The sequence below is a fragment of the Propithecus coquereli genome, unplaced genomic scaffold (genome assembly GCF_000956105.1).
Source record: "Propithecus coquereli isolate 6110/MARCELLA unplaced genomic scaffold, Pcoq_1.0 Scaffold64, whole genome shotgun sequence".
Lineage (NCBI taxonomy): Eukaryota > Metazoa > Chordata > Mammalia > Primates > Indriidae > Propithecus > Propithecus coquereli.
This window is the reverse complement of record NW_012152396.1, coordinates 1215853-1237380: the sequence shown is the minus strand read 5'-3', so window position 1 is coordinate 1237380 and position 21528 is coordinate 1215853. Positions and strand designations below refer to the sequence as shown.

Genomic DNA, 21528 nt, shown 5'->3' with positions numbered 1-21528 from the left:
AAAATGATAAAAGACAGTGGGAATGTAGAAGGAAAAGGAAAATGGACTAAAAACTGGACATTTAGTTTAAGAACAAGTAAGAAATTTGACTTAGACCATAAATCTAATTCAAAAATCTCTCTATAGAGCACTTTGGAGTAAAGGGAAGATATGCAAAATATTTTCTCTTTTGAAATATGACACTATTGCTGTCTTTTAAACTAATTTCAATTTATGGATGGTCCCCGACTTACGATGGTTCAACTTATGATACCACAACTTTATGATGGTGAGAAATCAGTATGCATTCAGTAGAAATCATACTTACTACCATGTTCCATAGGTTAGGTGTATTAAACGTATTTTCAACTTAGGATGTTTGCAACTTAGGCTGGGTTTATTGGGACATAACCCCATCGGAAATTGAGGAGCATCTGTAGTCACATACGAGACAAAATGTGAAACGCTCAGGGCTTTTTTCTTTAAAGAGTCTCTTTAAAGTATCGAACATTTCCATCAAGATGTAAATTGCTAATGAGGTAAACTTGTTACAGGGTAAACTTACTATAAACTGAATCATAACTATAGTTGAGTTTGTTAAACATTAGATAATATTAAAGGTAATACTATAGTTTGCCCTTCATGCGTGTGTACGTGTGTATATATGTACATTTATTGAGGAATTTCTGAAAAAAATATTTTTATTATTTTCCTGATCCTGGAATTATATATTATATTATTATAATATATATTACATATCATATTATATATTATACTATATTTCAAGAATGCTACACCAAGAAATTCAGATGCAACGAGCACACGACTTTAAAAAAAACATAAATATAAAGCACATCACTTCATCTCACTAATGCTATCATTTCTAAAATTACCGTAATAATGCTTCACACATTCACTGCCACATTAGAAAAAAAAAAATTTTCCTTGGGGCCATGGTGTTTTATTACGAAAATAGAATAAAAACTTCAAAAACAAAATGATCCTTTCTGATTTAATGAAAAACTTATTTTTTATTGTTTTCTGTGCATGAGTTATATGCAACTTGAAAAATAGTTCTCGCAGCTCCCAAAGTAAAGAGACATGTGAATTACATATGCTTGACTCAAAACCCAGGGCTCAAGACTACAGTGAGTTAAATACAAGTCATGTAGCAGTTAATGTGTTAAAGGTCTAACTGAGGTGTTTTGCTTCCATTCTTGACAAAAACAAAGGTCACATATTTTCTAAATATTGCATGGTAACTTAAAAGTTCCTTTGCTTTGAAACTATGTTGTTGGAAACTAAAAAAAACTCAAAAAAAAAAAAGTCTCTGATAAGTCATTTCAATGGGGGTACGCATTTTTCTAAATCAGGAAAATGCAAGGTGAATTTTATATAAACAAGGCTGCTCCTCCAGTGTTGATATGACAAAAGGTAAGCAAGCCACGTCCTCAAATCTCTGAATGTCCATTTAAGACTCACTCCTCCCCTCGGCCCCCACCCCAAGTGTGAGGATTCCAAGTCTTAGTGGAAGTAGGGGTATGTAATGAAGCCAGGGTATGTAACCCGGAAAAATGTAAACCAGATTTACGCTTCTTTGGGCTGGGTGGAAGGCTGAATTTTAAGAGTGATAGGACTCCTTTGGTTAGTCATAATCTATTAGCATCTGGGACTCAAACCTTCTCTTCCTTCTGCATTGCCTGTTGGTAAAGGGAACCCAGAACCCGAAGCCAGAGATTGGGAGCGATTCTAGGCACCCCCTCACGTTCATGCTCCAGCCACCCACCTCCTCAGGCATCAGGTACCTTACTTTTCCAGTGACTGTTCCTTCCCTTTTGTGTTCACTCTCACTGCCTTAGTTTGAAATTGTCATCTCTCACCCAGACCATTTTAGTAGTCACAGTTAGGGGGCCCTGGAGAGCTTATATCCTTCTGGTCTACCCATCACCCTGCCAGCAGCCAGGGTGATGACTGCACAATAAAAATCTTATTTCATGTTATTCCCAACATAAAACACCACCAGCTTTTCACCGCAGGATGGAGCCCAGGCTTATCGGTATGAAGAGGAAGATTTCCACAGTCCAGCCCCTGCTTATCTTTCCAGCCTTGCACCCTGTGTGCTAACCACAAGCCCGCTGTGCTCCTGTTTGCTGGTCCCTGGCTCAGCCAGCTCACTGCGTACTATCCGAAATGCCCTACCCCGCGCCTGCCTGCTGATCACCTAGTCATCTTTCAAGGCCCAGCCCAACTCTCTCTCCATAAAGCCTCTCCTGTGGAATCAATCCTAGGCTCTTGTCTTTAGGGGCAATCTATTTGCAATCAAAGTTGGAGATTTGCTCCTAGTTTTAAAAAGAGAGTGATCCCCTCACTGACCACCAATAAGCACTGAGATAATGAAGTGAATGTTCTTATTCCCATGTATTTAAGGGTTAAGGTAGGCACAAACTCTAGGTCCGGGTCTACACTGCGGATTGTCCAGCGAAGGGCAGGAACTGTTTTCAGAAAACAAAACTTAGAAACCACAAAGCTTCTACTGCTAAGGCCACAGTCAATCTATACCATCATTTTAAGAGGGTACATTATGCTTTTTGCCCATTTTCTTTTGCGGAGTCGGGGGGCGCCATTTGCAGGATTTGTGTGGTTTGATGTCCTTCTCTCTATGAATTAGCCTGGGAAGGAGTCTGAACACTCCCACTGGTCTAGGCACCAGGAGCTCCATTTTGTCAACAAGCTTAGATTCACATAATCATTGACCACCACTTAAATGCTTATAGCTAAGCTAAATCTAATAATTGTCACTGGTATTAACACTAAAGCAGACATTTCTTGGGACCAAATGGCTGTTTAGACATCCAGAGTTTGCCAGCGGAGCAAGGAAATAAAACTCCCATAAAGCACCACCTGGTTTACTAGGTCATTGTATTGCATATGCCTTCATGAGCCTGTTCTTTCTTTCATTATTTTCATTTCTAATAATTTGAAATACTTGTTTCTTTTGTTCAATTTAAGGCAAAGTTCCAAAACTCACTGTCAGCATTTCTCAATTTTCCTCCAAATCCTCTATAGTTGATTAAAGGTCTTGGAAACTTCCTATTTGTCTAATTTTCTTAATCAAAGGACTGTAGATTAGATTGCAGCTTATAAACACATTTTTCACAGTCTGGAGCAACGTGTTGCCACAGATTTCTCCATGAAGAATTCAAACAGCACCGCTACAAATGCTTGCCAAACAGCTCACTTTTGCTCACCCAAAGAAATCTTGCTCAAAAAACATATACTCAAAGTACTAAACTCATTAAAAAATTAGTTTTGAGACACTGATAAACTAGATTTTATAACTAAGGGGACATTTCATATTGCATGACTTTCAAAATGGATGGGAATATAGATTTTTTTTAAACAAAATATGCAAATTGATAACTTTGCATATGCAGTTGCTAAAAAATTTCTTGATAGCCTTCCAAAACCGTACTTTTCTGCCCTCAAGATTTTTAAAGCTTTGGATGGTGTTTTAAGCAGTACTGGTAACTTATGGAATTTCAGCTGATGTCTTTTAACCCTTGTTCCGAAACTTAGAGCCCAAAGGAAGATGTCCAGTTGACAAACCAATTGTTAAAAGATGCAGTAAGTCTGAAAAACTACTTAAACATTGTTCTTAAAGACAACTAAAATTACTGCTTTGTGTTCTGTGATAGTAACCACTATTTCTAAAACTTTCTCAAGGTTAAGTCTGACTGGGAAGGTAAGATCCTTATCAAATACATGGGTAAAATCTGAGTCATGATTAGATTGCAAGACAAGGTCAAGGGCAAGAAATCACTTTTCCTAACCCCATCTAGTCTGTGCAATTTACCTCACGGCCCTCTCTGCCCTGTAGATACGCCTAACTATCAGGCATTTGTTTATGAAGAATTTCTCCTCGCATGCAAGCATTTCTGTCTTCATTAGTTTAAGGGTAGAGAATAAACACTAGCTAAGAAGCCACTGTATTAAAAACAAAACAATTTGTTGCTATGACTCAAATCAACTCTCTTTACGTGGCATTAACAGAATTAAATGGCAGTAGAAAAACCCTGGAAATTTAGAAAAGGTTCTGAAAAGGGAGTCACAAGTCAAGGGACCACAAAGATCTCAAAGGTACTAAGACTGGAAATTTCAAATAAGTCATAATAGGTACCACAAACAGTCTATAAAAGCAATGGCCAAAAGATTCCAACATTACTATTCTGTTGTAATCTATAAGGATTACCATAATAATCATGATTAACCTTTTCAAGGCATTATGTTTTTAAAGAGTCCATATTCACCGAACAAATGCTGACTGTACAATTACTTTCTCATCTAATCTAATAATCCATAGTATTTTAAAAAGAGAATATTTTATCAAATATTTTCTAGATGTCATAGCCAGTTTAACATTATATCCTGATAATCGGATACCCCTCTTGTATTTAACATGTACAATCCTATAATTATAGTCATGTTAACTTATTCTGTTAAGATTCACTATAATTTCTATGATATTTTCACATATGAACAAAAGTAAAAGCTTTTTCATTACTGATTAGGATTGGATGTGATAAGTGACCTCAAATGTTCTTTTTAGAACGCTTAAAGACAAAGAACTCTCAACAAGCACGAGTATCTTTTGAAAGGATACCTCGGGGATAGGAAAAATTTCTTTTTCCCAGTAAGCAAGAGAAGGGGAAGTGGGTGGTAGGAAAAGATGAAAGGTTTTCAGCGTTGTTAACAGCTTACAGTGTAGGTTCTTCCTACTTCTCCCTGACCCTCCCAGCTGTCGCCCTCCCCCCACAACGAGGATGCTGGTGAGATACGAGCGGGCGGGGATGTGACCGTACCTTCGTGGGTAGGCTCGGGGTCGGGTGTAAGGGAGATGTCATCCAGCTCCCGCAGGCAGAGCCATTCTCCATCCATAGACACCCGGAATTTGCAAAGGTAGATGGTCTCCATGGCAGCCTGTGTGATCTTGTCAGTGGTGGGGGTGGGCATATCAGTTGGAGGCGTCAGAGCAGACATGATGACTCAGCTGCGACCACAACACACACACACACACACACACACACACACACACACACACACCACAAAAATAAATAAGACCTCACAAAAAACCCCCAAATCCAAAGCTCTGAAACAAAGCTTTCAGGAAAAGGGGTGGGGGAGGTTTAAAAGAAACAAGGAAAAATACCTTATAGTTGAAGAACCAACTGCTCAAGATAAAGAATTCTATACTATCTTTTCTTATAAACAGTTCCTACCACATAGTAAAAAAAGATGATTCTTGTCTTCTCCCAGCTTCCTCTCCTTTTATCTTCCCTTCCTTATGCTTTTTTTTCACAGCTGAGCTATAGAGGCTTTAAATCCTGCCCGGCCGATGCTCCCTTTGCTGGCTTTGAAAAGCTGGCCTCGGCATGAATAAGTGAAAAATACTCCTTCTTTGTGCAGAAAAAAATACCCCCCCAAAAAAATGAACAAAAAAATACACCTAAATTTTCAATTTAACATACAAAAAAAAAAAGAAAAAAGAAAAAATCCTGAACTGCAGAAATCACTTCCAGGATCTGCTCAGATGAGCTGGGATGCTGAGTTCTCATAGGATTGGTCGTGCGCAGTAAGCAGGGTGGTGACCAAAATGGCTGACTAATGAACTGAACTGAAAATTCAGGCTCATGTGACCAGCTGCTCTGAACGTAGGGCGAGCAATTCCCAGGATGCTTTATAGATGCTGCTGATGCAGGGAGAGCAATTAGGCTGCTCTCTCTCATCCTGTACAACCCACTTTCAGACTGTGCTAGTCAAACTGTGATCAGACATAACACAGTGCACAGATCCTCATCAATTCCTCTTACTTTGGGATAAAAGGGCTGAATAACAGGAGGATAATTAGTACTGAATAATACTCCATAGCAAAGGTGGTAAAAGAGGCAGTTAGAATCATTTAACGAGCACATAATTCACCTTTATCTTTTATCCTTATCTACATAGCTATTAAAATTCTTTACTATGATAAAGGTGGTGTTTTAAGAAAAGCTAAGGCAGATTTTCAATTTAAATATATTATTCTCAGGCATTTATAATTTCCTTTTCCAGGAACCTGACCTTTTTTTAGGCGGGGCAGAAATGCAAGAATAAAACTTGAAGTTAAAAAAGTAAAATCCTTCCCAATGAATGCCAATTTCCCTCACTTTTTGTTATTGCTGTATTTACCAAGTTTCTGAATTAAACATGAAATATGTTTCTAAGCAGAAGATAAACTCATGTTATATTTTAAAAATCTTCCCATCCTGAATGTACTAAAGACACATTATCATATTTTGTTAAACCAACCAAAAAACACACACCTATATTATCAAATGAGGCATTTATACCTTGGTAGCAAAAGGGCAGGTATTTGCTTTGTGAGCTATATAAATAACAAAAAGAGGAATGCTAAGAATTTTCTTTGAAAATGTTTTAGAAAATTCAAAGAAAGTGTTTTTTTCTGTCTAAGGAGGAACATACAATTTCAAGAAATACAATCCAAGATTATTTATTCCCTTCTAGGCATTCTTATCAGAGGGATACCTTGATTTACCTAACTTTTGAAAACTAAAAGAAAAAAATTCCCCTTGAATATTATTAAAATCTCATAATTGCTTCATCCTAACTTGAGATTGAGCTCAAAGAAAACAATGCTAAGAACCAGATTCTGCAGATAAAAACAGGAATTTTTGTATTGTTAGGAAGACAGCCTGTAATCCCAGCATTTTGGGAGGCTGAGGTAGGAGGACCTCTTGAGCCCAGGAGTTTGAGACTAGCCTGGGCAACATAGCAAGACCCCATCTCTAAAGGTTTTTTTTTTTTTTTTTTTTTTTAAAATAGAAAGAAGGTAAACTAGGACAATGTTAGAACACATACATATGTATGCTTATTTATAATTGGGGGGAAATAAGCAAGTTACTAAGGAAAATAAAGTACTCTTCCTTTATTTATTTCTATCTCATATACCAGGCAGTGATGCAGGCACTGGGAACAGTAGCACTGAGACAGGATTTCCTTTTCAAGGAAGCAGAGTTTACATAAATGCTGAACACAAGCCTTCATTTAACGACACATTCACATTTAATTAAAGTTCAATTCCTTTCTAGCCAAACATATTTCCATCTTATACATTATAACATATCATGAATTATATCACCCAAGGAACAGGCAACCAAAGAAAAATCAGACAAATAGGATTACATCAAACTAAAAAGCTTCTACACAGCTAAGGAAACAATCAACGAAGTGAAGAGATAACCCACAGAATGGGAGAAAATATTTGCAAACTACCCATTTCACAAGGGATTAATAACTAGAATATATAAGGAGCTCCGACAACTCAATAGGAAAAAAAAATCAAATAATCTGATTAAAAAATGGGCAAAGGGGCCGGGCGCGGTGGCTCATGCCTGTAATCCTAGCACTCTGGGAGGCCGAGGCGGGCAGATTGTTTGAGCTCAGGAGTTCGAGATCAGCCTGAGCAAGAGCGGGACCCCGTCTCTACTAAAAATACAAAGAAATTAATCAGACAACTAAAAATATATAGAAAAAATTAGCCGGGCATGGTGGCACATGCCTGTAGTCCCAACTACTCGGGAGGCTGAGGCAGGAGGATTGCTTGAGCCCAGGAGTTTGAGGTTGCTGTGAGCTAGGCTGACGCCACGGCACTCACTCTAGCCCGGGCAAAAGAGTGAGACTCTGTCTCAAAAAAAAAAAAAAAAAAAAAAAATGGGCAAAGGATCTGAATAGACATTTCTTAAAAGAAGACACACAAATGGCCAACAGGCATATAAAAAAATGCTCAACATCATTAGTTATCAGAAATGCAAATCAAAACTACAATGAGATTATCATTTCACCCCAGTTAAAATGGCTTTTATCAAAAAGACAGGCACTAATGGATGTTGGCGAGGATGTGGAGAAAGGGGAACCCTCATACACTGTTGGTGGGAATGTAACTTAGTGTAGCCAATATGAAGAACAGTATAGGGGTTCCTCAAAAAACTAAAAATAGAACTATCATATGACCCAGCAATCTCACAGGTGGGTGTATATCTGAAAGAAAGTAAAGCAGTACATCAAAAAGATATCTGCACTCCCATGTTTACTGCCGCACCAGTCACAAAAGCCAAGATTTGGAATCAACTTAAGTGTCCATCAATGGATGAATGGATAAAGAAATTGTGCTACACATACACAGTGGAATATATATAGTCACAAAAAGGAATGAAATCCTGCCATTTGCAACAACATGGATGGAACTACAGAACATTATGTTAAGTGAAATAAGCCAAGCACAGAAAGACGAATCTCACATGTTCTCACTCATATGTGGGAGCTAAACAGTAAAAACAATTGATCTCATGGAGACAGAGAGTAGAATGATGATTATTAGAGGCTGGGAAGGGCATTGGGGAGGTGGGGATAAAGTGGGGATGGTTAATGGGTGCAAAAAAATAGAATGAATGACATTTGATAACATAACAAAGTGACTATAATCAACAATAAGTTAGGGAATACTTTAAAATAACTAAAAGTGTAAAATTGAAATGTTCCTAACACAAAGAAATGACAAATGCCTGGCCAGGCGCAATGGCGCACATCTGTAATTCTAGCACTCTGGAAGGCCGAGGTGGGAGGACTGCTTGAGGTCAGGAGTTTAAGACCAGCCTGAGCAAAAGCGAGACCCCGTCTCTACCAAAAATAGAAAAAATTAGCCGGGAATGGTGGCGTGTGCCTATAGTCCCAGCTACTTGGGAGGCTGAGGCAGGAGGGTCACTTGAGCCCAGGAGTGTGAGGTTGCTGTGAGCTAGGATGACGCCACGGCACTCTAGCCTAGGTGACAGAGTGAGACCGTCTCAAAGAAAAAAAAAAGAAATGACAAATGCCTGAATTGATGGATACCCTAATTACCCTGATTTGATTCACACTCTATGCCTGTATCAAAACATCATATGTACCCTATAAAGACATACAACTATTATGTACCCATAATAATTAAAAATTAAAAACTAAAAAAAAAAAATAAATAAATGGGACAATTCATAGTTTCATTCACTTTACACCATATAATACTTCAAAACATAGTAAGCAGTCATTAAAACCTTCAAATTATAATGAATAGCTACTGGAACCACAACTCTATCTTTTTTTGGAACAACTCTAAATGGTACTTTTGACATCAAAACTCCAGGTCACTGATACATTCTTTTTTTAAAAATAAGATTTACATATATATATTTATACACACACACACACACACGTACACACACACACATACTTTTTTATTTTATTTTATTCTGTTCTATTCTATTCTATTCTTGAGACAGGGTCTCACTCTGTTGCCCTATGCTCGAGTGCAGTGGTGTGATCATAGTTCACTGCAGCCTGGAACCACTGGGCTCAAGCGATCTTCCTGTCTCGGCCTCCCCAGTGGCTAGGACTACAGGTGTGCGTCACTACGCTTGGCTAATTTTTAAAATATATGTGTGTGTGTGTGTGTGTATATATACACTTATTTTCTTTTTTTAGAGACAGGGGTCTCACTGTATTGCCCAGGCTGGTCTTGAACTCCTGGCCTGAAGGGATCCTCCTGCCTTGGCTTCCCAAAGTGCTGGGATGACAGGCATGAGCCACAGCGACTGGCCAATTCTTAAAGCACAGAACAACGAATACATGAATAAATCTGAATGCTCTGTGATTGCCGGGGGTCCAATACCTGAATCGAGCCTTGTCACAAACCATGACAATCTCTTCACCAACCAATAAGCATTTACTAACCCTGAACAGGAGCTGGGGACTGATTACAACATACCAGCACAACAGGAACATCTAGATTAGTAAGCAAGAAACGTGGTTAACTTTCCTTCCAAAGGTCCTTTTCACCTCCCCTCTCTCCAGTTAGAGGACACAGACAGGGAAGCCCAGAGCAACTAAAGCTTTTGGCAAGGATGGAAAAACCTGCCTGCGCTAGTTACCCTTGACTTTCCAGTATCTATGGGTTTGAGGAGGTGTTAGCAGCCCCTGCAGAAATAAGAACTGTGGGTGGGGAAGAAAACCTGTACTTCTACTACCTGAGTTATACCTGTTCTTCAGGTAAACACCATCAAGTTTTCAGCACATTTACTCATTATTTGTAGAAGACTAATAAAAATAATTCTAAACACAGCTTAGCACTGTTTTTACATTTGGGTTTTTACTAAGTAATAGGTTTGAATATAAACATAATATTAAGCTGTCAATAAGGCTTACAAACCTTGACTTTTTTTCTCACATAGACACTAATTATTATACAAGCTGTGCTGAACTATTTTCTCATTTGATCTCGTTTGTGAATAATGGCACATATTTGTAAGGTGGTTGTGAGGAGGGCAAGAGTACCACCTGTGGCCCTAAAACAGAATCAACAGGCCTGTGTTCCAGCTGCTTCAACAGACTGAATTTTCTACATTATGACTGATTCAAAGCAAGCAAGAATTATATTTCAAGGTAGAAGTTATATTCCTCCTAAAGCGTATTTGTACTCAGCTGTTACAAAGATTGATTTGTCAAGCTCCATGTATGTCCCTGTTATAGCATGGAAAATTACTTAAGGCAGCTATTACTTATTGAATTTCTATTTTCTGTTAGGTGCTTTACAAATACCACATCAAATCCTCACAAAAACACTGCAAAGGAGATACTGATATCTCCTCTCTACATACAAGGAAACCAAACCACAGCCCAGCGTAACTGGCCCAGGAGCACACGATTAGCACGCGACAGATGTCACACTCCAAGCTACTTCTGTCTAGATGCACCCAAAACCCATGTTTTCGTCTACATTCTGCAACTTGAGCACTCTAACACTTCCCCTCAAATTAAATTTCACTCAGAAAAAATAAAAAGAAATAAAAACCAAAACAAAACACAGTAACACAGGCAAGGTCTTCATGAAATTTCCTAAACATGAGTTTCGACAAATTTAAGATTTGAAGATTTTTTTTTTTTATCAGCTTTCACACTTTACACCTTAATGCTTCACCAACCATATATTCCACTTAGTCCCCCACCTTACGTATTTTAGTAAGTGGGCATTTTCTGACTAACCAAGAACCCAGCATGGATTTTTCCTGTTATGTGCCGACAAGGGGTAAACCAAATTCTTCTCGACCCTCCTAAAAGACAACGTACTGATTCACTGTATTACCACACTGGGGAGACAACTGGAAAAACAACTCACTGAGTTCTTTCCACATTTACCAACTATTTGGACACATTAAGAACGTGTGATAACAACCAGAAATAGGAAAGGATAAATGAAGGGGCAATCATTTTCTAAAATGACTCATTGTAGACCGTTTAAAAAGTAGGAAACAATATATAATTCTTTAAAGATTATAACCAATATCCACAAAACCACTGCCCAACTGGAGAAATGGACCAACAACTTACATGTATTTATGTGCTCCTCTTTTCAACTCCATGTATTTATGAACTGCTTCCCCCTTTTAAGGCAACCACTTCGGAATTTTGTTTAAATCATTATCTTATTTTAAAAATATTATTGCAAATATATGGATGGCTAAACAACATATTTAGCTTCAGTTTTTTTTCAACTTTATAGAAAGGATTTCATGCTCTATAAAACCCTCTAAGCCTTTCACTCAACATTGCATTTTCTAAGATTCGTCCACACCATAGTATGTATGTAGCTGTAGCTTATCCTTTTGGTTGCTGTATTTTAAGGTAATGTTCCATTGTATGTCTAAACAATTTTCTGATTCATTTTCATGCTGGTGGGCATTTTGATTATTTCTAATTTTTTGTTTTAAATATTAAATACCTTTCAGAAATAAATTTATAGATTTCTTACAGATATGCCAATTCTACCTAACAGATTTGAGGGAAAGAGCCAAGTCATTTATTTCTTTTTTTCTTTCTTTCTTTCTTTTTTTTTTTTGAGACAGGGTCTTATTCTGTCACCCTAGGCCAGAGTGCAGTGGTGCTATCAAAACTCACTGCAACCTTGAACTCCTGTACTCAAGGAATCCTCCTGCCTCAGCCTCCTGAGTAGCTGGAGCTCTAGGTGCACACCACTGCCTGGCTAATTTTTCTATTTTTTTGTCGTGATGGAGGTCTCATTGTATCACCCATGCTGGTCTTGAACTCCTGGCCTCAAGCATCCTTTAGCCACCACCTCCCAAAGTGCTGGGATTACAGGTGTGAGCCACCATGCTCAGCCTATTTCTTTTATAATTAGTTGTCTCCTCCTATTATGTTGTTCCTATTTTGTACATGATGGTACTTCCTAAAATTTGTCAACTTGTGCAACTAAATCAATTTGTAAAGATCACAAAGTTTTGTTTCCTGAGGCTTCCAGAATCATGGTTTCATAATTTAAAGGAGAAAAATCTCATTTTCCCCCTATTTCAGTAGCTGCTGTTAGCATGAAAGACATTCTTCATGAATTATCATGATGACATTGGTGAAATCCCAGATGTTTCTGCTGAATTGTAGGATTATTTGACTGAATGATCATGCTTATTTCACATGCTCCAGCCTGCCCTCCTACCTCCCATCTTTTCCTAGAGTCACAACCTAGTACTAATATCTCTACCTCTGATTTTGAGATGTCTTCAATTTTAGTTCTATACCCTTGGTAGGCTCAGTATTGCTTTATAGTTATTAACTAAGGATGACAACAAGTAACTATAAAATGACTACATCCAGGAAGCTGAGTTATTATTTTGTTCGAAATAAGCACCACCAGGGGTATTACAATGCATCATCTTTCACTCGTTTAAAATTAACCAGCATAAGACTAGAAATAACTTCTACCTTGAAAAGTAAAACTGATTTCATGGCTCAGTGACAGCAGGCAATGATTTATGAACGTAAAGTACCAACAACTGAGTAGATGACCTTGGGAAATGTATCCTCCTCTTGCCTCAATTGACTTGGCTGTAAAATCAAACTAAATAAGTTGCTTCACAAAGACCACAGGCTCCATGACAAGAGAACTGCCTGTTTTGCACACAATTTATACATCTGCTCAAAATAGTATCTACCAAATACCAGACTTTCAATAGATAATGTTAAAAATATGTATATATTCTTGCGATGGTATTTTTCCACTCTTGTTTTTTACTTCAACCATGAAAACTCCCAAGTTCTATGCAGTCAAACTATATCTATGTCCCAACAAACGGGTCATTCCCACACAGGCTTCAATCTGTATATGTAACAGATTCATTCATTTAACATGTACAGGGGTGCAAGCCATTGGGGTGCAGCAGAAAGGACAAAGCAGGAGACAAGAAACAGACATTACAGCTGCTTAAGAAATTCCTACATCTCTGTCATAAGTGGACTATTCAGTGTTGTGACATACATAATTATTTTCTCTGTCAAACTGGTGACTTGGGAATTTCACTCATTCACTCGTTTTAGCAAATAGGGCTTTAGTGAGTAGAACAACTAACTAGAAGGCTGTTGCCTGAAAAGGAGCCTCCAAACTAGCACCCGATTCCAGTTACGGGAGGCTATAAAGCAGCAGTCCCCAACCTTTCAGTCACCAGGGACTGGTTTCATGGAAGACAATTTTTCCACGGACCTGGAGGGGGGAGGGATGGTTTTGGGATGATTCAAGTGTATTACATTTATGGTGCAGCCGAACCACTCTGCTAATGATAATCTGTATTTGCAGCTGCTCCCCAGCGCTAGCATCACCGCCTCAGATCATCGGGCATTAGATCGTCTTAAGGAATGAGAAACTTAGACTCCTTGCGTGTGCAGTTCACAGGAGGGTTTGCGCTCCTATGAGAATCTAACGCTGCTGCTGATCTGGCAGGAGGAGATCAGGGGGTGATGCCAGCGAGCGATGGGGAGCGGCTGTAAATTCGATGAGCCACTCACCTCCTGTCGTGTGGCCCACAGACTAGTACAGGTCCACGACCAGGTTGCTGGGGACCGCACCAATAAAGGAACGTGGCAGAGCACGTGGACTCGGAGTCAGAATGCCCACAATGAATCCTAGGTCCACCACTCAGAAGCTGAGCAACTTTGGCAAATGACTCATCTCTGTGCCCATGTCTTCGCTGACAAAATGCAGACAATAATGTTAACTATGTCAGAGTTAAATGAAGTAAAATGCTTAGCCTGGCTCTTGGGATAAATAGTAAGTAAATGTCAGCCCTTAGCATCAGTATAAGTGCTTCTGCCTTTGAGAGTTCTGGGAAAAAAAAAACCCCTATCATCACATGAAATGAAAGTCAGTAAGGATAAATGTTTACGGGACTGAGGCAGAGGAAAGTAAAAGGGAAGGTACACTGTGGTGTCTCTGGGGTTTTGAGGAAGGAAGAAGAGAGACAGGTCAGAATTTCACCAAGCATTCACATCAGGGGACCAGAGTTCCTAAGTTCATAAAAAAAAAAAGAAGTACATAAGTGTCTGTGGAGAGGACCTAAAGAGATTCTAAAGTTAGAAGAACCGCACTCTAAAGCAATGTGCTAAAACAACTTCTGCTTTTTACAGGCCTCTCCTTGCCCTGGCCTGTCAAGCTGTCCTTTCCCACGTATGACAAGGTGCCCACACCTTCCAAACTTTCCCGCCTCCTCCTGCCACTCCCTCTGACACAGGCTGAGCGTGAGGCAGTTAAAACAGGCTGTCACCTTGGCCAGCAGCCCCAAGAACTTTTACAAAGACTGTAGACCTTTTCACAGTTATTCAAACTCTAAAAACATTTCCTTTCACAAAATTTCAAACGAATTTTTTTAACGCTTATGGTGCACTGCTGACTTCCCTAAACAAATTTTAAGGCTCCTACATGAGCCACTTCACACAACAGGGAGAAGCTTCAATCTTAATAAGGTTTGGGTAAAAATGTAACAGTTGTGATGTCCTGAAAAAGTCATTAATATGGGCTTCACTTTTATTTCTGTTGGCTACAGGTTGCCTACTGTACAATAATAAAGGGGCGGCACATCTTTTCGTCAGCTCTTTTAAAGGAATTTTCAAAAATATTAGCCAGCAAAAAAGAAAATCATTATTTCATCCAGTTAATTCTGCTGTACTTCCATTATCATCCATCTACACCTTCTGCTACCTATAGCCTACATTAGAAAAATGTTTTCTTAGCTTCTTGATAAAATCCTACCTCTTTAAATGCAGATTTCTGTGAAAAGTCAAATGAAAAGGGAAAAGATGCAAGACAACACAGTCAGGTGAATATGTTTTGAGGCCAACACTTGCCTTTTAGTCCCCAGAGTTGCTTTCTTTGCCAACTTTCCTCTGCTATCCCTCCTGCCACTGCCCTCCGCCCAAACTGGTTTCATCAAGGCCTTGGAGACGCAGCATACAGTGATTAAGATGATGGGCTTTGAGGTCAAGACTATTCAGGAATATGAATTCATTCTCTAGCCTTCAGTTAAAAAAAAATGGTAAGTACTGTCACATGTGAACTTTTCAGCTCTCTGCATGGCACATAAAAATATTCCACAAATGGTGGCCACTAGTACAATTATCTTACTGGTCACATCCTTTATTGGTAATTGTTTGAGTTTCAGAACTACAGTAAAACTTCTGTTAAAAAATGAGCCTTTTAGGATCCCCTACCATGCAGAATGAAGCTAAGGTGAGAGGAAAAAAGATAACTCTGTCTCTAAAGGATGAATCTATGATTATCGAGAGGGGAGCAGCCAAAGGAAAGCGAAGACTCAAAGATTACATCCAATATTCTGAAACTGTTGCTCTGTCAATAAAAAGTTGATTTGACTTTTTGATAATGCCAGGCCAGAAGAATAGATAAAAGAAAAGGAAGGAGGCATAGCTGGCGTGGTGGCTTACGCCTGTAATCCTAGCACTCTGGGAGGCCGAGGCAGGGGGATCACTTGAGGTTAGGAGTTTGAGACCAGCCTGTGCAAGAGTGAGACCCCGTCTCTACTAAAAATTGAAAAAAATTAGCCAAGCAGTCCCACCTACTTGGGAGGCTGAGGCTGGAGGATCGCTTGAGCCCAGGAGTTTGAGGTTTCTGTGAGCTAGCCTGAAGCCACAGAACTCTAGCCTGGGCAACAGAGCGAGTGACTCTCTCTCAAAAAAAAAACCAAAAACAAAAACAAAAAAACCCAGAACAAAACAAAACAAACAAAGAAAGGAAGAGGAGACTTGGCTGGGAAGACAAACTGTGACAGTTTAGGCAGCAGTGGTGGTAAAAACAAAATCAGGAAGGCAAGCAGCAGACAGCTGGAATCATGAGGAAGGAAATCCGGGCATGACCCAGCCACCTGTGCCTCAGTAGCTCAGGATGCCCCAGGTCATTTCCGCTGCGTGTGGAAAGGAGCCACCCACCTGCACTGAGACGCTCCGAAGGGCTAAACTCCAGATCTCTGGTAGTAAGTTATCCACAATAACACATTGTCAGAAGATGCTATGTTTCTGGGTTTTGTTTTTTTTTTTTTCCTTTCTTTTCTTTTCTTTTGGTATGGGTGCTTTTATCTACTATTTGACAAAACAGCATTTAATAGATCAGAAAATGGCTCCCTCCTTTCTTAACACAGTTGGAAAAGAGCAGAGGGTTAACAGATTTGTGAATCACAGTGTCGCACATAGGGGCATTAATCTACATTGGATGTACCAAACAGCCATCTTTAAAAAAGTTACAAATCACTCTGCTGTTTCAAAATCTACTGGTATGAAGGTGAATGCTCAAAACTTTTGGGTTCTGCTGGTTTGACCCTTTGCCCGTATCTCCAGCTTGGACAGATGCCTCCATATTTACAAAACAGAATAAAGTACTTTTGCCTTTTCAGTATTTAAAAAAGCATACAACAAATAAACTGATTAATGTGTATTCAATTCCTGATAGGTATAATGTTTTCTAGAGTACTATTAAACAATTTAAAAAGAAGAGAGAATAGAAATGTCCATGGAGAATAAACTAGAATAAAGATATATATATTTATTAGAGCACACAAATATGCACACATGCATACATACATGTATAATATATATACACATCTGTACACCTGTGTGTGTGTATATTTACAAAACTGTGAAAATAAAATTGATTTTATCCCCTTAAACACTCACTCCTGGGATTATATGTAAATTTGGAAGTTCTTCCCCACATCATGGACTCTTCAAGTGTATTTGTGGAAAACAGTCAAATGCTTCTCGATGCCTTATTCTCTGCACTATCCAGGGCTCAACCACAGCACTCACTGTTAAGTATACTCAACATTGAAATGGGTAGTATAGTAATGCTGCCAGTCCTTTCCAAGATTCTTTTTCTTCTTTTGATTTCTTTTCTAGCCTTCCTTGCATCTGCAAATAGCACATACAAATACAGAAAGAAAGCTGCTTCTTTGTGAGTTGGACGCTGTTGTAACTGGGAGAGAAAAGACAAGGGCATCAACGTGGGCTATTTGCACAGCATCACTTTAAACATAAACATGCACCATAGCTATGGGAGTTGGAAGAAGAAAAGAATAACTGTAAACAAGTTGGTAAGCATGCAGGCCTGGCAGTGGCTCATGCCTGTAATCCCAGCACTTTGGGAGGCCAAAGTGGGAGGCCAGCAGTTCGAGACCAGCCTGAGCAACAGCGAGATCCCATCTCTACAAAAACAAACAAAAAACGAAGCTGGTAACCATGCAACAGCAAGAATGCCTCTTCCATCCAACACTAAAGAGAAGCCATTTTTTTTGTCTACCCTATCCACCCACATGATGACTTCTCATGTTAGGAAAGAAAAAGAAGGCTTTAAAAGCATTGCACCATGGCATGCAAGTAGCTCCTTCTCACATGAGTTGGAATGTAACTGATGAGAAATTGGCATGGAGGGTGATACACCAAGGGGGAAAAGGCACCATGAAACATGAAAATATATGTCTGTAAATGCATGGAAAAGTTCTAGAAGAAAACTCACTGAACTCAAAAGCAGGTATCTTCTGATAAAGAACTGGGATGAGGGTGTTGGAGGCCTACAAAGAGGAAAGTTCACTTGTACTGGTACTTTTGTATTATAAAACTCTGAACAATGAGAACGGATCCATCTGCCCTTACCATTTTTATAAACTCAATTTTTAAAAGGAAAGGTAGAAAGTTTTGTGAGATTAAAAAGTTACAAAGCATAAAAATTTAGCAGATTACTACCACTCAAGGACTCAGAAAGGGACATAATCCAACAAGGCACATCAGAAGCCTTCTTTCATATTGCATTTAAACATGCTGATTTTATGTGCATTACGTCCTACAAGATTTTACACCGAAAGAGTTCAAGTGACAAACCCTGAGAAGTTTAAGGTAGGCTACCTCCTGTTTGCACACATTTTGTTCTTCTTTAGCACTGTCATTTCAAAACAAAGCTTATGAACTCGAATGTAAAAGTTAATTTTTAAGCTGAGTACAGTCAAGATTTCTAAGATAAAAAAGTAAAACTACCTTAATACACAGTCTTTCAAAGATATATATTATACACTTTTGGTAAATACATTAGCAAGAGTTAAAAATTGGTTGCTGAGAAGGCAGAACCCACTCACCATAATATTCATTGGGTATTGAGGTTGAGTCCAGGTATCTTTCTTGGTAATTAAAATGTCTTTTAAAAAGTCTTTTAAAAACTGGTCTCCAGTTTCTTTTACGAGCAGCAAAATCAGAGTTCTACCCAGGTATATTATAGAAACCAATAGTCCATTGATTCTGCAGGGTGACAAGGAACTATCTTTTATGCATATCTAGAGTATTCTTTTTTTCTAAGTATACTTACGTTCTAAAGTACATATAAAAATAACAGGTAAAAATAAAAATTTATAGTCCAAAACAAGAACTACTTTGAATCAATTTTATATTTGAATAAAATACGTAGCAGTCATTTTTTTTTTTTTAACTAATGTAAAAATGTCTTCAGTGACTGGTCTTTAAAAGCAGAGGAAATGGGACATGTGTATTTTCCCAGTAATTTTTCTGTGCACTTACACCCAATAAACTATTTCAGATACAAGACCAAGAGGAAATATTAGAACATACTGTGCTAACAAATCACATCATACATTTGCTAGTATTGCAAGGTAGAGACTAAGAGATCACACTCAACGAAACTTTGGCTTTAAGTCTTCCATTCCCGATCTTGATTATGCTTATGCAACGATATTATTAATAAGAGTAATACAATATTGTTATTTTCTAAAACCAATTAAAAAAATAAAGTCAACCTTTAGGAAGAGGAAGGAATTCAATAAATTAACTGAAATTCAGATAATCCTCACAACTGATGCTAGCAAACACTTGAAAAATTCTTCTACATCGAACCTTGTACCGTAACTGTTACAGAGAGAAATGATAACGGTGTCTTCTTCATTCCATAGTAATGTGGCTAATAAACAGATTACCCAGAAATAGAAAACTTTAAGGAGGACAAAAAGAGGCTGTGCTTCCAGTACAAAGTAGAAAGCAGATTCCTCAGAATGTGAAGTCTCCTTGAGAAGATTCTTTTCTTTTCCTCCTCTGCTGTATAAATAGACATCAGTGCAGACCACTCCAAGACACAAACTATGGTTTTACTAAGACTCTCAGCCAATGGTCAGAGTTTGCCCACTTTCTAAGTAAGTAATAAGAAGGTAGTAACACCGGACTACCTCCAGCTGAACCCAATGGGCCCTTATGTTAAACTGCCATCCACTAACTATCTCACAGTTTCGGAACTCTGTTGTCCGATTAAAGAGCACGGGCTGGGGAGACAAGGAATCTGGGTCAACTGCATTCCTTCTCTTAAGCTGCTACTTAGGACAAATCATGTAATCACACTGATCTTCTACTTCATGGAAAAAGTGGCACCATATTTGGCTCACAGAGGGGTATTAACCCTTACAATCCACGGCTCACGCAAACAGGAAATAATCAGCAAATGTTAACCTTTTCCTAGGGGATGGATCGGCGGGGGGGCAGAAACGGTGAAGTCAGGGTTTCTTGGCAGCGCAGAACAGTTAAAAGATTTGCATTGGTGCTTTAAAAAATATGAGACACAGAGAGAGAGATGGAGAGATCCCCACCTCGGGAAAGTTCCTCTCTTTTCAGAACTCATACCATACAGCAAAATATTTGGCATTTATAGTACGCCTTGTATCGTCAGCCGCATTTCCATACTATAAGATCTTTCTAAATCAGATTTCACACTCCTTCATGAGGCTGTTTATACCCATTGTCTACTCTACGGTCCTGCTCATTGCCAGTAGCCATAAACATTAGTTGACTGATAAAATACAGCGAGTGTGTGTCAGCTGCGTTCAGGGCTCTCCAGTGACACAGTGACTTCAAAAGGTGGAGGCCTCCTCCTGACACGACATAATACCGCGAAGTGCCCTTCCAAAGCCACACATTCTCTTCTTGCCATCCCGCGCACCACTACAGATTTCCTTCCCGTTCCGGGCACGGATCTGTCATATTTACGGGTATGGAACGAACGCCCATAAAACATTAGTTAGGAGCACCACTGAGGCGGCCGGCGGCGGCCACACCTACTCGGCCGCCGCGCCCGGAGCCCGCAGAAGGCGCGTCAGCGGGTCGGCGGTCTCGGGGCGCCGCCCCCTCCTCGACTCCTCCGGGAAGGCTCCCAGCCCCGACCCCGGCAGGGCCGGCCGCTCACCGCCCCCGCCAGAGCACGTGGGAGGCCGGCGAAGACCAGCGCCCAGCCCGAGAGGGGAGGGACACCAGGCTGGGCAAACGCCCGCGGCCTGGGGAGACTCGGAGGTAAATAACCCGGCGCCCAGACCGCGGTCGTCCCCCAACTTACGCCGGTACCCGGGGACAGGAGCTTCCCGAGGGCCGTCCCCAGCGCCCCCGCCTCCCGGCCGGCCGGCTCCAGCCACCCAGCGGGAGGCGGAGCTCCGTGGGGGCCGGGCCGGCCCTTCCCCGCCGAGTGCCCCTGCCCCGCCGGCGTCCCCATCCCCCGCCGCACTCACGCTGCTTGCCGCCGCCGCCGCCGCCGCCGCCGCCGCTCGGGTAGCTCAGCAACAGGAAGGGCAGCGGGGAGCCCGGCGACGGCGGGGTCCTCCAGGTGCGCTGCTGCTGCGGCGGCGGGCGCGCTGTGAAGCCGGCACCTCCATCGCCGGGATAGAGCAAGAAAAAGGGGGCGGCCACCGGCGAGTCGGGCTCCGACTGCCCAGCGGGGGAGGCCGGCTGCGGCCGCGCCTCGTCCTCTCGCTCCGTGACCCCGGCAGGAGCGTGGCGCGGCTCCTCCGGCCGCCACTCCCCGCCCCTCGCCGGCTCCTCGCTGCAACTTTCCGCACCAGCCGCGGGCGGCGGCGGAGTCTCAGCCATGCTCGCTCCTTTCTTCGCCGCCGCCTCCTACTCGCGCCCAGGCCTCGGCGAGGGAGCAGAGGGTCAGGGCGGGGAGCCGCCGCCCGGTCCGGTCCGTGCCGCCGCCGCCACCTTTCTCCCTGGCCACGGGCCGGCGCCTGGGCTCCGCCGCTGGCTCCACAGCCCGCCCCGCCGGGGTCCGCGCCAGCTGGAGGGACGGCCCCGCCCGACGGCGCG

The 21528-nt window shown here is 40.8% G+C and overlaps 1 protein-coding gene across 5 annotated transcripts in view; it reads right to left on the bottom strand.

Moving 5' to 3' along the window:
- Positions 1-21528, bottom strand: part of RUFY3 (RUN and FYVE domain containing 3) — a 78270-nt gene extending 56742 nt beyond the window's left edge. For 2 of the 5 annotated variants that reach the window (XM_012659862.1, XM_012659863.1), the window contains exon 1: positions 4839-5599. In XM_012659862.1, coding sequence (XP_012515316.1) covers positions 4839-5016 — 178 coding nt within the window. In that variant the 5' untranslated portion in view covers positions 5017-5599. Of the gene's footprint in view, positions 1-4838; positions 5600-20785; positions 20808-20954 lie in introns of those variants that run through there. The other 3 variants (XM_012659865.1, XM_012659864.1, XM_012659866.1) reach the window with 3 other exon arrangements.